We start from the raw sequence: 17,595 nt of genomic DNA, 5'->3' as shown, positions 1-17,595 counted from the left end.
GTTCGTGACTGCCGTGTAGGGGCCCTTTTAAGGTGCAACATGTCATGTCAATTATGGCAATAATTTAACCGATAACTGGATGGTTTAATTTCATAACTCTGGTTTGGATTAACCGATTTTGGAATGCTCAGATCATGATTTAAATTTGTGGATAATAATATTACATATGTGCTCATCGGAATTGTGTTTTGAAAGGTCAAAGGTCAATTTTAATAGAAAGGGCATTTGGTGAGAAAATATGAGTTGAACTTTACAATTGAAAGTTAATTGTTTCCAAAATTATGTTTTTCTAATTCAACTATAATATCATTTGAAGATCATATATACCTTTGGTTGGCCTTGTATTCATGAAAAACCATTACAAGGAAACAAATTCTCCACCACAGGGACAGACACGGACGTTTTAATATTGTCGCTGTTCCGCGCCCGTACAATGTCTCAACACAACCGCAGCGACAGCTCACAAAACTATCAAACGCCTCCTGTTTCATAAAAGCTTGCCATTGATCTCCACATGTTTATACAGTCATAGGACTTCTGTAGCAACTGCTCTGCGCCAATGACCGGGCCCATACCTACGATATCGACAAGTGATCAGATGTCTATCCCCTGCGGTTGTCGAAGGTCAGTAAATGTTTATTCTTAAACAGTCTGCAGTTCTACACATGGCACGCTTAACTCATAAACAGTTATATATAATATTCGTGAAACCTCCAACAGGCTTGGAGGAACATAATCAGCATTAGTTCTGAGCGCCCTCCTCAGTAGTTTTTCTTGTAAATACCCTTCAAAGTTTTAGTTGTGAAGTAAGAAGTGGAAAAGGAATTATACAGAAAGATTGTCTCTGAGCAAAACCTCTGATATGATTATACTTGTATGTTTTATCGCATACGTAAATACATTCCTTTTTCGAGAGTTCTCTAATACCTATGTATGTATATTTGACTCTTGAAAGCGGCATAATATTATGATGTAGTCAACTCAGTGGCTAAAACGGCTTCCGATTAGTTACAGTCTATTATCGATTGCATGTAGTGTCGCTAATACAGACTTTAGAAGAGTTCCTGGTGTTTGAAATGCAAATAATTATGTCATGTCGATTTGTCATTACTGTTATCGTTGGGGTAGCCTAGTGGTTAGACCGTTCGATTGTCACGACTAAGGCCCGGGTTCGATTCCCCACAGAGGTACAAAGCCTGAAGCCCATTTCAATTGTCCTCCGTGATATTGCTGGAATATTGCTAAAAGCGGCGTAAAACCACACTCACTCGCTGTTATCAGTACAACATGTGTTTTTGTCTGTTTCAGTATAAACATCTACGCCTCATTCTGAGATAAAACATGAAGTTTAACCAAGCAATCGTCGGATTTGTTTTTGGAATTGGATGTTGTGTAGTTTTATACACGGCAATGAGGAATGGGGTAAGTCCTGTCATACCTAGTATCACATGCAGTATACAGTATATCGAGTGCAATATACTGTATACCACATACACTATACTGTGTGCCACGCGCAGTGTGCCCCGGGCGAATTCCCGGCTGGGTCGTAATACCGATAGTCTCCCCCTCTCCCCTTAGCTAACACCGCATGGGGGATGTAACGAGGTCACAGGTCAGGCATGAACTGGTCAGCTGTTCGGCCGCTGGCCTGATAATGGGTGCATGATTTAAAGAACCACTAAACTTTGTTTTTTGTTACTCTTTTAACCATTACATATGAAAGATTTGTGGTTAGTCTTATGCGGAACACCAAATTTATTCTTTAAAAACTTGTGGTTAATTAATACCGAGCGATTAAAAGTGGCCAAAAAGTCGCCTGCTTCCCTCTCGCCCGCCAACGAAACCACAGACAGGTTACGTAACTCTGTCGCCAGAGAACTGCAGTGACGTCATATGAGGAACGATTTTCAGTTAGTTGTATAGAAAATGTGTAGCACGCTCATCATTTTGATGATTTCTCGACATCAACGACGACATGCCGAATCGTTGCTTTGTCGTCAATTGCTCCTAGGGGTCGGGCGATGGTGTCCCCATGCACAGATTTCCACAGGACCCCGCAGTTCGTGCTAAATGGGTTATGTTTGTGAGTGCGAAGCGAGCGTTGTGGAAGCCTGAAACGATATCTTACTTGTGTTCAGATCGCTTCACGGAAGTTAAAGAATCAAAACTACTTACTGTTATAGTAAAATATGCATATGATTGATGACCATAAAGATTTTCTATGACACAACTTGAAACATAACGATTTCTTCCTCGGAAGTGAGGTTGTGGTCGAAGTAACAATAATATTGTAAGTAGTATTATATTGACACCCACCTCGCTGCCACGAGAGAAATTGTTATGATATACGCTATGTCATGCAAAACCTATTGGCTATCAATAAAATACATATTTTACTACCAGTAGAAAGTAGTTTTGATTTTGTAACTCGGTGAAAACAAACCTAAATACCATTTATCCTCAGACTGGCGGATGTTCCCGACAGGGCGCCGCCATTTGTAAAAATAAAAAAATCTGTTAGAATTAATGAGATTATAGTTTGTTTTCATCAAGTTAGAAAATCAAGACTACTTTCTACTCGTTGTTAAATATGTATTGGAATCATAACCAAACGGATTTTGCATGACACAACTTATAACATAACGATTTCTTCCACGGAAGCGAGGTGGGGGTCGAAGTGACAATACTGCTCGATAAATTTCTTGCTACATTCCCATGGTTAATGTCCACTCACCAGTATGTAGATACTAGTCAATGTGCGTCTTTATATTTGGTCTTATAATCCTAATTAGTTTATTATCACACTTGTATGCATTTTGAAACTAAATACAAAGCAGACGATCTGCTGATACTTATAGTGAATTTATAACAGAACTGTAATATCTAGACATTTTATAGTTTGCCAATGTGAATCATAATTCGCACACACCCCCTAGTGCATGTTGTCTGTCTCATTACACTTCACGGCGAAAACAATGATTCTGTTGAATGCTACGACAAATGAATAAAAACAAAATGCAAATATTAAAATTAAAACAGATTAAAGTTATAGGAACAATATCAGGCCATTACCTTGTTCGAGGAATGTATCCATCAATATCCACAAAACTGTTCCAAATGATGTGTCTTTTAACAGTTTAATATACGAAAAAGTGATAAATCTTTTCAGGTATTGGTGTATAGTCTCATTGATCACCCAAGATAGCACACCTGGCAACTAATTGCATAATGTCCGCCTTTCTTTAAAAAGAGTAATTTAGTTAGCCAATAATGGGCAATCAATCAATGTATTGCCGGTTAATCCTTTGAAAGAAGGACGTTGTTTTTACGCAGACACCGACACGACAGAGTGTATTCAGTATAGATTAGTAAATCTACATACATAAACACTACCTTTTGACAATTCCGCTGTGTAAGATAAAAGTAATTAATCAATCAGCGTGTTATCGGTTAATCCTTTGATCGATGTTTGTAATGTTGAATATTTACTCCAGACACAAGAAATGCCAAATGGGAACCTTTGTCGGGTAATCTAAGTGTGTTACCGCTAATTATACCTGTTATAAATTCATTAACTTACAATCAAGTGAATGATGACAAATAACATGTGTAGGTTTATACCACCTAACACGGGTTACAACAAGGGAGTATTAATTGCTGTATTGCATGTGAAAACTTATGGGCCGACACTGTTTTGAGAATACAAACAGATTTTTACATGACATGATTAAATATCGAGGTAAAACAACACAGAAATGGGATCAATTTGGATCAGTCATTATACAAATAGGGCCTAACGACACCAATCGATTTTGACAGAATCGTCTATGAAAACAAGTTGTAACTCGGACACTAGGCAAAGCAGGAGACAAAATTAAATGACAGTAGATTGTGAGAACATATAGCTTTCATTTTCCACAACAATTGTCACGATTTCAGGTTTATTCAAGCCTGTAAACACGATAATTTACCCCCTAAAATGTAGATGAATTCTGCATCGGCCCTCAAAGCTTTTCCTCATATGACGTCACAGAGTCGCGCCGCTCTGATTGGTTGAAATTTCGTTCGCGGGTGAGAATTGTGCACTGTTGTCAAAAAGGTCGATTTAAGTCAATTAAAGGTCGAAATGAGTAGTTTTAATGACGGGGTTTCATTTATAACGATGCCAGTTAGTGATTTATGTATTTGTACCCCCTAGGGTTTATGTGACCTTTAAGCATACTCATGAAATTCTGAGACTGTGGCTTTCTGCTATGGTCTTATTAGGTCAAGAGTAGGATGGTGACAGTAACAGTCCGCTTATATGGTGCACATATCCAGGCACATTGCCTGCTCATGGCCCTACGGACATTGTCGCAGTGATTAAACGACCAAGAAATTGATCATGTTTTTTCATAATCGAGCAATTCTGGAACATGTGTTGGCATTAACAATGAACAGTTGTCACAACGTATTTAATTTGCGTAACAGCTTTTACTTAGAGTGAACTAACACTATCGATAAACATACGACCAAATTGGAAGCCTGTCAGTGAATATTTTTCACATGTTCTGCGCATGCGTACAGCGAGTTAAAAAGTAATGCCAAACCAACGAATACATAAGCATCACGAGCTTGTTCCAAGTTATAATGGAATTTATCTTAAAGATTAAAAATTTGCAACAACAACAACCACCCCCAACCCAACCCCAAACAAAAACCCAAAGAACCCCCTACCCCCAAAAAAAAAAAAAAAAAAAACAACAAACAAACAAACAGAAAAAACACGAAGAGATTTGTTCTTTATTATATTGTGCATTAGCAAACATAACAGGAAGATTTGGTTAATGACACAAACCAATTATTTTCGATGATTGAACGGTTGTTATGATCCAATGATCAATTGTGATATTTTTACCAATTCCAAACACGAATAGAGATGTCATTTTATGATAGCATACTAGATTTAATGGGCCACTGATCCAAGACTGGTTGTTGCTTTTGTTATTGTTGTGAGTACCCGGATGATATCCCATAACTCTTGACTGGTTCGTGACCTCTGCTGCGCTACCCGCATGCGCAATTGATTGATGAACCAAGAGGAAATCTTTTTTACTCGATAATATTTCCATCTTCATTAATTTGATAACAAACGAAAACATTTTGAAGTTCAACCATCTGCCAGTGGTGAAAATTGCTAGGACTGAAAAATAACGAAGTCAATGTACGTCTTTATATTTTGTCTTATAATCCTCATTAGTTTATCATATTTGTATGCAGTTTGAAGGCTAACAAAATGCACACGATCTGCTTATACGTATTGTGAATTTATAACATGACTGTTCTATCTAGACACTTTATAGATTGCCAACGTCGATTATGTATTATTTCACACACACGCCCCAAGTGCGACCTAGTGTAAGCATGTTGTCTGTCTCATTACACTTCACGGCGAAAACATGATTCTGGATAATGCTACAACAAATGAATAAAAACAAAATGTAAATATTAAAATTAAAACAGACTAAAATAACAGCAACAATATCAGGCTATCCTACCATGTTCGAGGAATGTATCCAGCAATATCCACATAAAGGAACGACATGCCATTACCTTGTTCGAGGAATGTATCCATCAATATCCACATAAAGGAACGACATGCCATTACCTTGTTCGGGGAATGTATCCAGCAATATCCACATAAAGGAACGACATGCCATTACCTTGTTCGGGGAATGTATCCAGCAATATCCACATAAAGGAACGACATGCCATTACCTTGTTCGGGGAATGTATCCGTCAATATCCACATAAAGGAACGACATGCCATTACCTTGTTCGGGGAATGTATCCATCAATATCCACATAAAGGAACGACATGCCATTACCTTGTTCGGGGAATGTATCCATCAATATCCACATAAAGGAACGACATGCCATGCACTTTCAGCTGACGAAGAATCCTGCTCCATGTCATCCGTCTTTTTACGGTCTAATATGCGAAAAAGTGATATATCGTTTCAGGTTTTTCACATTGGTGTAGAGTCTGATGGTCACCCAAGATAGCACACCTGACAACTAATTATATAATTGCATGATGTCCACTATTCTTTAACAAAGTAATTATTTAGCCAGTAATGAGCAATCAATCAATGTATTGGCGGTTAATCCTTTGAAGGGAGGACGTTGTTTTTACACAGACACTTTGCGACAGGGTGTATTCAGTATAGATTAGTAAAACTACATACATAAACACTACCTTTTGACAAATCCACTGTGCAAGATAAAAGCAATTAATCAATCAGCGCGTTATTGGTTAATCCTTATATCGATGTTTGTTTTTGTAAGTCAGCTGATAATCCCTCTTGCTGCACTTCCATGCGCATATTACATAAGATGTAATACAATTGCCACATCAGACCTTAAGACCTTAATCAATAATGAAGGAAAACCAATTGCAAGTTCTATGGATAGTCAACTTGTTTATTGCAACAGGTGCGACGTTTCGGTGTAGGTACTAACACCGTTATCAAGCATGGTGTAGGTACTAACACCGTTATCAAGCATGGTGTAGGTACTAACACCGTTATCAAGCATGGTGTAGGCACTAACACCGTTATCAAGCATGGTGTAGGTACTAACACCGTTATCAAGCATGGTTTAGGTACTAACACCGTTATCAAGCATGGTGTAGGTACTAACACCGTTATCAAGCATGGTGTAGGTACTAACACCGTTATCAAGCATGGTGTAGGTACTAACACCGTTATCAAGCATGGTGTAGGTACTAACACCGTTATCAAGCATGGTGTAGGTACTAACACCGTTATCAGGCATGGTGTAGGCACTAACACCGTTATCAAGCATGGTGTAGGTACTAACACCGTTATCAAGCATGGTGTAGGTACTAACAGCACGTTGAGACGTTACGCACATCGGTTTATACCGCCGCTTCTTGTGTGGTCGCCCTTTCAAATGCGCCCTTGTTCAGTCTTTGCCTTATCGCGTCTTTGTTTGCTTCTAACTCCGTTATACCTATCTGCAACAAACCTGTGTTGGTATCATTAGAAAGCTCTTTTGACGTAGGTGACGGTGGTGAACACAGATTGGATCTATCCTGAAAATTAAAATATATATTGTACAATTTGTTTGTAAAAATCGTCATGTTTTGCTATACTTCCGCAGGAAATCCTATATAACTTTTCTGTCCAAAGTCAGAAATCAAATTGGCTTATATTGCCAGAAAGCCCATTTAATGGCGGAGGTGCATGCAAAAGGGCGTTTTTCTAACCCCTCAAATAAAGTATTTATTAACTTTTTAAAATGCATAGTACTCTCAGGCGAAAGTCTAACTATCCAACGTATTTACGGGGTAAATAATAAATAATAATAATTAGTCCATTTATATTGCGCTAAATCCACACCGACAGCATGCTCATAGCGCAGACAAGATAGAATTTAAGAGTCATTTTAAAACATAGAGAAAAGGTATGTCTTTAGGTTTGATTTGAAACATGTGACTGTTGGGCTGGTAGCTCATTCCAGTTCATCGCGGCCGCCACCTGAAAGGAACGAAAACCATAGGATTTCAACTTCCATTTCTTTATATGGGGACAAGAGCCAGGCTGGCCACTGGCTCAGACATTTGCCTATGTTCCTGGGCAAGACGATGCGACGGGCACGGCGATGTGAAAATTGCGACGCTGCCGTCCACGTCTGCCCACGGAGGTCGGAAAGATGGGGGACCCGAGGTAGTGCATAGCGGGATAATTCCGACCTCCACCATGATCAAGCTTTTCGTTGCCTTGGTGTTTAGCTTGTGTAACGGCGCGCGACGTTGCTCATGCTATTCGTCATTCGTTCTCCCGAAGATGCTCGATGCGGCCACGGTGTAGCAGAACTGAAACACATTGAGTCCCGGCAGGGGCTCAGAGGCGACTTGGCAGTAAGCAAGCGCAAACGGTGGTGGATTTCTCCTGGAAGCAGGACGAAATGATGGTGTTGCATGGGAGTGAAGGGGCGACCCTTAGAGGAGAGGCTATGACGGTGAAACGGTAGCTGGCGCAGGCAAACCAGTTCGAGTCCCGGCAGGGGCTCAGAGGCGGCTTGGCAGTAAGCAAGCGCAAACGGTGGTGGATTTCTCCTGGAAGCAGGACGAAATGATGGTGTTGCATGGGAGTGAAGGGGCGACCCTTAGAGGAGAGGCTATGACGGCGAAACGGTAGCTGGCGCACCCAAACCAGTTTGAGTCTTGGCAGTGGCTCAGAGGCGACTTGGCGGTAACTGTGCATGATTTGCCGTGTCAAATCTTTGCAATTCCCTAAGGTGTGGCATATTGGAAAGGAGAGGTATATTGCTGTAGTGTCTACAGCTATGTATGCGAGTCACCCAATTGATGGGTAGACGCAATGGCATTACACGCCAGACGGACATTGACGTTTTCTGACGTTTGTTATGCATGTTGATGTAAATTGTAGTATGTATTGTTCATCACGTGTAGCAGCTCCACTGCCATTGTCAACAGTACCTGAAGAATTCACAGAGATCTGATCTACCACGACGACCTTCCTACGTAGACTCAACTGCGCCATCACAGCAATCGGACTTTGAAATCAAAGTTGTATCCTTCCAGGTTTAATGTTTCGTATTATATATTTGTGCTAGCATGTTTGAATTATCTGTCCATTATGCAATTGTTAGGGTATTGAATTCGTGAGCTATGGTTATCCATGTGGGTATATGACTGTGATGCACAAATGCTTCGTCATGATCATGTTCGTCTTACAAATGGGGAATGAAGGTTAAAACGTAAACCAAACCTGAAAAAAAACATAAATTAAAACTAAAAGCCTACGGCCTTCTCTTTAAGCTGAATCCCTAACCCAAACCGCAATGACATAAACTTAAAACAAAGAAGGTTAAAACGTAAACCAAAACCGAAAAAAAACATAAATTAAAACTAAAAGCCTACGGCCTTCTCTTTAAGCTGAATCACTGACCCAAACCGCAATAACATAATCTTAAAACAAAGAAGGTTAAAACGTAAACCAAAACCGAAAAAAAACATAAATTAAAACTAAAAGCCTACGGCCTTCTCTTTAAGCTGAATCCCTAACCCAAACCGCAATGACATAAACTTAAAACAAAGAAGGTTAAAACGTAAACCAAAACTGAAAAAAAACATAAATTAAAACTAAAAGCCTACGGCCTTCTCTTTAAGCTGAATCACTGACCCAAACCGCAATAACATAATCTTAAAACAAAGAAGGTTAAAACGTAAAATAACAATAACAACACGACACAAAGAACTAATAATACCGGTAAATTAAAGGGGAAAAAACATCGATGTGGGCAATAAGTCCTTCTCTCCCAAAACCGAAAAAAAACATAAATTAAAACTAAAAGCCTACGGCCTTCTCTTTAAGCTGAATCCCTAACCCAAACCGCAATGACATAAACTTAAAACAATAACAACAAAGAACTAATAATACCAGTAAATTAAACGGGAAAAAAACATCGAGGTAAAGTCGGGCATGTGAAACTGAAATTTTCTACACTTGGCTCAAGTTGTATGAATTGAGTCGGTAGGCCGGCCGAGGCATTGATAGTATTGTTTCCAGGTGAGGGGAACATGCTTTCAATGTCTACGAACTAGCCCGGATATTTGTCTTCAATTCCACCTGGTGTGATGGCGAACTGAATTTTTTGCTATGTTTGCACTTGGTTTGATGTTGTCTGGAAGGATGAATAAAACGTTTTCATTACTGCGCTTAGCCGTGGTATTGTCTTCAATTCCACCTGGTGTGATGGCGAACTGAATTTTTGCTATGTTTGCACTTGGTTTGATGTTGTCTGGTTTTTCATTGCTGCGCTTAGCCGTGGTATTGTCTTTAATTCCACCTGGTGTGATGGCGAACTGAATTTTTGCTATGTTTGCACTTGGTTTGATGTTGTCTGGAAGGATGAATAAAACGATTTCTTGGCTACGTTTAGCCTTGGTATTGTCTTTATTTCCATGTGAAGAGAAAACGGAGACACGTTTTTTGTGATATTTAATTCTTATTGTTTGTTACTAAAGGTCACCTTCACACAATTACATTCCTAAAGTAGCTTCATAGTGAGTTCTTACTCACCTCATTGTCTTTAAATGAGCCTTCATTGGCGTCACGTTTGCAGAGGCACTTGTTGTGGTGGGGCACACAGGCTCTGCTCTGATGTTTTGATTGTAATGCCTAATCCGAGAGTTTCTGAGTGAGACATGGAAGCCAACCAAGTGGCGGGAATTACGACTGAAAGCGCCAATCGTTGATCGGTTGTTTAATCGCATAAGTGAATGGGATGAGTGAGTCGTGTCAGGTTTAAGCTACCAACCGGCCTTAATCCATGAATGATTGATTGACTCTGTGACCTCAATGCAGAGCTTAATACAAACACTTTTCAATCGCTCGGGCTATATATACCTAGCAGTCAGATACAAGCATCATTGTTGAAGACTTCATTCAAGCCATGGCCTACACACTTTTTAAAGGTCCTGTTTCAAAGCCCGTCCACTTTGCCATCCTGGGACATAGCTTCGTGCGGCGACTTGATCAAGTCTGTCCCCCTCCACGTGGCATCATCACTTCCGTGCGTGAGATAGGAGGGGCGACTGTCGCTCGGATGAAAGCAGTGGTGGATGCCCTTGATGCAGGTTTCCAGGGCATTGTTTTCTTTCAAGTGGGAGAGAACGACGTGTCGGCGTCAACTGATCCTCAGAACCTGGTTGAGGACTTGCTGGATCTTCTGGACTACCTTCGGTGGAAACGGCCGGGCTCCAGAGCAGTGATAGGAAGTCTGTTCCCGAGGGTAAAACCAAGGAACATGACGGTCTCTGCCTACAAGCGGAAGGTGGAGGAGACGAATCGGCGCTTGAAGAGGATGTTGCGACGCCGTCTGGATGCCACCTTTGGGACCACAGCCAGCACATGAGGATGGGACCTGCACTGTTAGGCAAGGATAGCGTCCACTTGACGTCAAAAGCCAATGCCCAATTCTGGCTTTCCATTCGTAAGTGTATGTGTAGGTACGTTTAAACGCACATGCCCTGTCCGGTAGATCATCATTTTATCGTAATTCCAAAACTCTATAATTGTCGTTTCGGCCCATTGTGTTTATATACAGCAGTGGCAAAAGGGGATCCGCGTGTGAGACAATCAGTGCAAACGGGACGCACAGATCAGTCAAATCTGAGCGCACGGGGCTTAGCTTGGGATGGCTTTAAGGGTGGGAAAACGTGACGACATCCGCGCGTGTCGCACATGACGTGAAAGCTAAGACACGGGGCTTTCGATCCATAGTAACCAATAAAAGCTTGTGGTCGATGTACGAAACATAACAAGCATCTGCAGCGTGAAATACTGCCGTAAATCGGGTCAAATCGGGCTTCGAAGCGCCCCGGCTTCGAACCCGTTAAAGACAGGTCACTTCTGATGATACCACCAGTTGGCCCTGGGAACCAGCTTCACGTCGATGTGCAACAATGGGTTGCGTATATTTGTCGTCCACGCGACGTATAAAAGATGATCGCAGAGCAAGGCTCTTTTCTTGGTAAAAAGACATGTCTATATCAGATGGCCAAATGGACGTGGACGTCCAACCCGGTGCCCCACGTCGACCCCGTGACGATCCCAGGTGCCTTGTCCACGTGGCAACATTTTCATATATGATATGCGTGCATATGTTTCTTTCTCCGGGTGCGAGACGATTAGTGCAAGCGGGATGCAGAGATCAATCCCCTTTTGATATGAAATCTGAGCTGTTTTGGCTCCCGTCACACGCACGGGGCTTAGCTTCGGGGGGCTTTAAGGGTGGGAAAACGTGACGACACCCGCACGTGTCGCACATGACGTGAAAGCTAAGACACGGGGCTTTCGATCCATAGTAACAACAAAACCCTGTGGTCGATGTACGAAACATAACAAGCATCTGCAGCGTGAAATACTGCCGTAAATCGGGTCAAATCGGGCTTAAAAGCGCCCCGTCTTCGAACCCGTTAAAGACAGGTCACTTCTGATGATACCACCAGTTGGCCCTGGGAACCAGCTTCACGTCGGTGTGCAACATGTCAATGGATTGTGTATAGTCGTCGTCCACGCGACGTTTAAACAACAACAGCCACCGTTTCTGGCCCGTGATATAGGGCGCTTATATGACGCACAAATCCAGGCACATTGCCTGCTCCTGGCGCTACGTACATTGTCGCAATGACTAAACGACCAAGAAATTGATCATGTCTTTTCATAATCGAGCAATTCTGGAACGTTTGTTGGCATTAACAATGAACAGTTGTCACAACGTAAATAATTTTCGTAACAGCTTTTACTTAGAGTGAACTAACACTATCGATAAACATACGACCAAATTGGAAGCCTGTCAGTGAATATTTTTCACATGTTCTACGCATGCGTACAGCGAGTTAAAAAGAAATGCCAAACCAACGAATACATAAGCATCACGAGCTCGTTCCAAGTTATAATGGAATTTATCTTAAAGATTAAAAATTTGCAACAACAACAACCACCCCCAACCCCAACAAAAACCCCAAAGAACCCCCTACCCCCCGCCCCCCAAAAAAACAAAAAACAAAAAACAAACAAACAAACAGAAAAAAACACGAAGAGATTTGTTCTTTATTATATTGTGCATTAGCAAACATAACAGGAAGATTTGGTTAATGACACAAACCAATTATTTTCGATGATTGAACGGTTGTTATGATCCAATGATCAATTGTGATATTTTTACCAATTCCAAACACGAATAGAGATGTCATTTTATGATAGCATACTAGATTTAATGGGCCACTGATCCAAGACTGGTTGTTGCTTTTGTTATTGTTGTGAGTACCCGGATGATATCCCATAACTCTTGACTGGTTCGTGACCTCTGCTGCGCTACCCGCATACGCAATTGATAGTATAAGTATAGATTGATCAACCAAGAGGAAATCTTTATTACTCGATAATATTTCCATCTTCATTAATTTGATAACAAATGAAACATTTTGAAGTTCAACCATCTGCCAGTGGTGAAAATTGCTAGGACTGAAAAATAACGAAGTCAATGTACGTCTTTATATTTTGTCTTATAATCCTCATTAGATTATCATATTTGTATGCAGTTTGAAGGCTAACAAAATACACACGATCTATACTTATTGTGAATTTATAACATGACTGTACTATCTAGACATTTTATAGATTGCCAACGTCGATTATGTATTATTTCACACACACGCCCCAAGTGCGACCTAGTGTAAGCATGTTGTCTGTCTCATTACACTTCACGGCGAAAACATGATTCTGGATAATGCTACAACAAATGAATAAAAACAAAATGTAAATATTAAAATTAAAACAGACTAAAATAACAGCAACAATATCAGGCTATCCTACCATGTTCGAGGAATGTATCCAGCAATATCCACATATAGGAACGACATGCCATTACCTTGTTCGGGGAATGTATCCATCAATATCCACATAAAGGAACGACATGCCATTACCTTGTTCGGGGAATGTATCCATCAATATCCACATAAAGGAACGACATGCCATTACCTTGTTCGGGGAATGTATCCATCAATATCCACATAAAGGAACGACATGCCATTACCTTGTTCGGGGAATGTATCCGTCAATATCCACATAAAGGAACGACATGCCATGCACTTTCAGTTGACGAAGAATCCTGCTCCATGTCATCCGTCTTTTAACGGTCTAATATGCGAAAAAGTGATATACCGTTTCAGGTTTTTCACATTGGTGTAGAGTCTGATGGTCACCCAAGATAGCACACCTGACAACTAATTATATAATTGCATGATGTCCGCTATTCTTTAACAAAGTAATTATTTAGCCAGTAATGAGCAATCAATCAATGTATTGGCGGTTAATCCTTTGAAGGGAGGACGTTGTTTTTACACAGACACTTTGCGACAGGGTGTATTCAGTATAGATTAGTAAAACTACATACATAAACACTACCTTTTGACAAATCCACTGTGCAAGATAAAAGCAATTAATCAATCAGCGCGTTATTGGTTAATCCTTAGATCGATGTTTGTTTTTGTAAGTCAGCTGATAATCCCTCTTGCTGCACTTCCATGCGCATATTACATAAGATGTAATACAATTGCCACATCAGACCTTAAGACCTTAATCAATAATGAAGGAAAACCAATTGCAAGTTCTATGGATAGTCAACTTGTTTATTGCAACAGGTGCGACGTTTCGGTGTAGGTACTAACACCGTTATCAAGCATGGTGTAGGTACTAACACCGTTATCAAGCATGGTGTAGGTACTAACACCGTTATCAAGCATGGTGTAGGTACTAACAGCGTTATCAAGCATGGTGTAGGTACTAACAGCGTTATCAAGCATGGTGTAGGCACTAACACCGTTATCAAGCATGGTGTAGGTACTAACACCGTTATCAAGCATGGTGTAGGTACTAACACCGTTATCAAGCATGGTGTAGGTACTAACACCGTTATCAAGCATGGTGTAGGCACTAACACCGTTATCAAGCATGGTGTAGGTACTAACACCGTTATCAGGCATGGTGTAGGCACTAACGCCGTTATCAAGCATGGTGTAGGTACTAACACCGTTATCAAGCATGGTGTAGGTACTAACAGCACGTTGAGACGTTACGCACATCGGTTTATACCGCCGCTTCTTGTGTGGTCGGCCTTTCAAATGCGCCCTTGTTCAGTCTTTGCCTTATCGCGTCTTTGTTTGCTTCTAACTCCGTTATACCTATCTGCAACAAACCTGTGTTGGTATCATTAGAAAGCTCTTTTGACGTCGGTGACGGTGGTGAACACAGATTGGATCTATCCTGAAAATTAAAATATATATTGTACAATTTGGCTTATATTGCCAGAAAGCCCATTAAATGGCGGAGGTGCATGCAAAAGGGCGTTTTTCTAACCCCTCAAATAACTTTTTAAAATGCATAGTACTCTCAGGCGAAAGTCAAACTATCCAACGTATTTACGGGGTAAATAATAAATAATAATAATTAGTCCATTTATATTGCGCTAAATCCACACCGACAGCATGCTCATAGCGCAGACAAGATAGAATTTAAGAGTCATTTTAAAACATAGAGAAAAGGTATGTCTTTAGGTTTGATTAGAAAACATGTGACTGTTGGGCTGGTAGCTCATTCCAGTTCATCGCGGCCGCCACCTGAAAGGAACGAAAACCATAGGATTTCAACTTCCATTTCTTTATATGGGGACAAGAGCCAGGCTGGCCACTGGCTCAGACATTTGCCTATGTTCCTGGGCAAGGACGATGCACGACGGGCACGGCGATGTGAAAATTGCGACGCTGCCGTCCACGTCTGCCCACGGAGGTCGGAAAGATGGGGGACCCGAGGTAGTGCATAGCGGGATAATTCCGACCTCCACCATGATCAAGCTTTTCGTTGCCTTGGTGTTTAGCTTGTGTAACGGCGCGCGACGTTGCTCATGCTATTCGTCATTCGTTCTCCCGAAGATGCTCGATGCGGCCACGGTTTAGCAGAACTGAAACACATTGAGTCCCGGCAGGGGCTCAGAGGCGACTTGGCAGTAAGCAAGCGCAAACGGTGGTGGATTTCTCCTGGAAGCAGGACGAAATGATGGTGTTGCATGGGAGTGAAGGGGCGACCCTTAGAGGAGAGGCTATGACGGCGAAACGGTAGCTGGCGCACCCAAACCAGTTTGAGTCTTGGCAGTGGCTCAGAGGCGACTTGGCGGTAACTGTGCATGATTTGCCGTGTCAAATCTTTGCAATTCCCTAAGGTGTGGCATATTGGAAAGGAGAGGTATATTGCTGTAGTGTCTACAGCTATGTATGCGAGTCACCCAATTGATGGGTAGACGCAATGGCATTACACGCCAGACGGACATTGACGTTTTCTGACGTTTGTTATGCATGTTGATGTAAATTGTAGTATGTATTGTTCATCACGTGTAGCAGCTCCACTGCCATTGTCAACAGTACCTGAAGAATTCACAGAGATCTGATCTACCACGACGACCTTCCTACGTAGACTCAACTGCGCCATCACAGCAATCGGACTTTGAAATCAAAGTTGTATCCTTCCAGGTTTAATGTTTCGTATTATATATTTGTGCTGACATGTTTGAATTATCTGTCCATTATGCAGTTGTTAGGGTATTGAATTCGTGAGCTATGGTTATCCATGTGGGTATATGACTGTGATGCACAAATGCTTCGTCATGATCATGTTCGTCTTACAAATGGGGAATGAAGGTTAAAACGTAAACCAAAACCGAAAAAAAACATAAATTAAAACTAAAAGCCTACGGCCTTCTCTTTAAGCTGAATCCCTAACCCAAACCGCAATGACATAAACTTAAAACAAAGAAGGTTAAAACGTAAACCAAAACCGAAAAAAAACATAAATTAAAACTAAAAGCCTACGGCCTTCTCTTTAAGCTGAATCACTGACCCAAACCGCAATAACATAATCTTAAAACAAAGAAGGTTAAAACGTAAAATAACAATAACAACACGACACAAAGAACTAATAATACCGGTAAATTAAAGGGGAAAAAACATCGATGTGGGCAATAAGTCCTTCTCTCCCAAAACCGAAAAAAAACATAGATTAAAACTAAAAGCCTACGGCCTTCTCTTTAAGCTGAATCCCTAACCCAAACCGCAATGACATAAACTTAAAACAATAACAACAAAGAACTAATAATACCAGTAAATCAAACGGGAAAAAACATCGAGGTAAAGTCGGGCATGTGAAACTGAAATTTTCTACACTTGGCTCAAGTTGTATGAATTGAGTCGGTAGGCCGCCGAGGCATTGATAGTATTGTTTCCAGGTGAGGGGAACATGCTTTCAATGTCTACGAACTAGCCCGGATATTTGTCTTCAATTCCACCTGGTGTGATGGCGAACTGAATTTTTTGCTATGTTTGCACTTGGTTTGATGTTGTCTGGAAGGATGAATAAAACGTTTTCATTACTGCGCTTAGCCGTGGTATTGTCTTCAATTCCACCTGGTGTGATGGCGAACTGAATTTTTGCTATGTTTGCACTTGGTTTGATGTTGTCTGGTTTTTCATTGCTGCGCTTAGCCGTGGTATTGTCTTCAATTCCACCTGGTGTGATGGCGAACTGAATTTTTGCTATGTTTGCACTTGGTTTGATGTTGTCTGGAAGGATGAATAAAACGATTTCTTGGCTACGTTTAGCCTTGGTATTGTCTTTATTTCCATGTGAAGAAAACGGAGACACGTTTTTTGTGATATTTAATTCTTATTGTTTGTTACTAAAGGTCACCTTCACACAATTACATTCCTAAAGTAGCTTCATAGTGAGTTCTTACTCACCTCATTGTCTTCAAATGAGCCTTCATTGGCGTCACGTTTGCAGAGGCACTTGTTGTGGTGGGGCACACAGGCTCTGCTCTGATGTTTTGATTGTAATGCCTAATCCGAGAGTTTCTGAGTGAGACATGGAAGCCAACCAAGTGGCGGGAATTACGACTGAAAGCGCCAATCGTTGATCGGTTGTTTAATCGCATAAGTGAATGGGATGAGTG

At 41.0% G+C, this 17,595-nt stretch overlaps 1 protein-coding gene across 1 annotated transcript in view; it reads left to right on the top strand.

Moving 5' to 3' along the window:
* Nucleotides 1-423: 423 nt before the first annotated feature.
* LOC124255624 (probable methyltransferase-like protein 24) overlaps nucleotides 424-17,595 on the top strand; it is a 34,349-nt gene continuing 17,177 nt past the window's right edge. Inside the window, exons 1-2 of the mRNA XM_046689525.1 lie at nucleotides 424-624; nucleotides 1,309-1,422. Coding sequence (XP_046545481.1) covers nucleotides 1,342-1,422 — 81 coding nt within the window. The 5' untranslated portion in view covers nucleotides 424-624; nucleotides 1,309-1,341. The remainder of the gene's footprint in view (nucleotides 625-1,308; nucleotides 1,423-17,595) is intronic.

Source organism: Haliotis rubra, unplaced genomic scaffold (assembly GCF_003918875.1).
Source record: "Haliotis rubra isolate DU_JTF1 unplaced genomic scaffold, ASM391887v1 Scf604, whole genome shotgun sequence".
Lineage (NCBI taxonomy): Eukaryota > Metazoa > Mollusca > Gastropoda > Lepetellida > Haliotidae > Haliotis > Haliotis rubra.
Note: the sequence above shows the minus strand (reverse complement) of the source record. Positions and strands in the feature narration are given on the sequence as shown.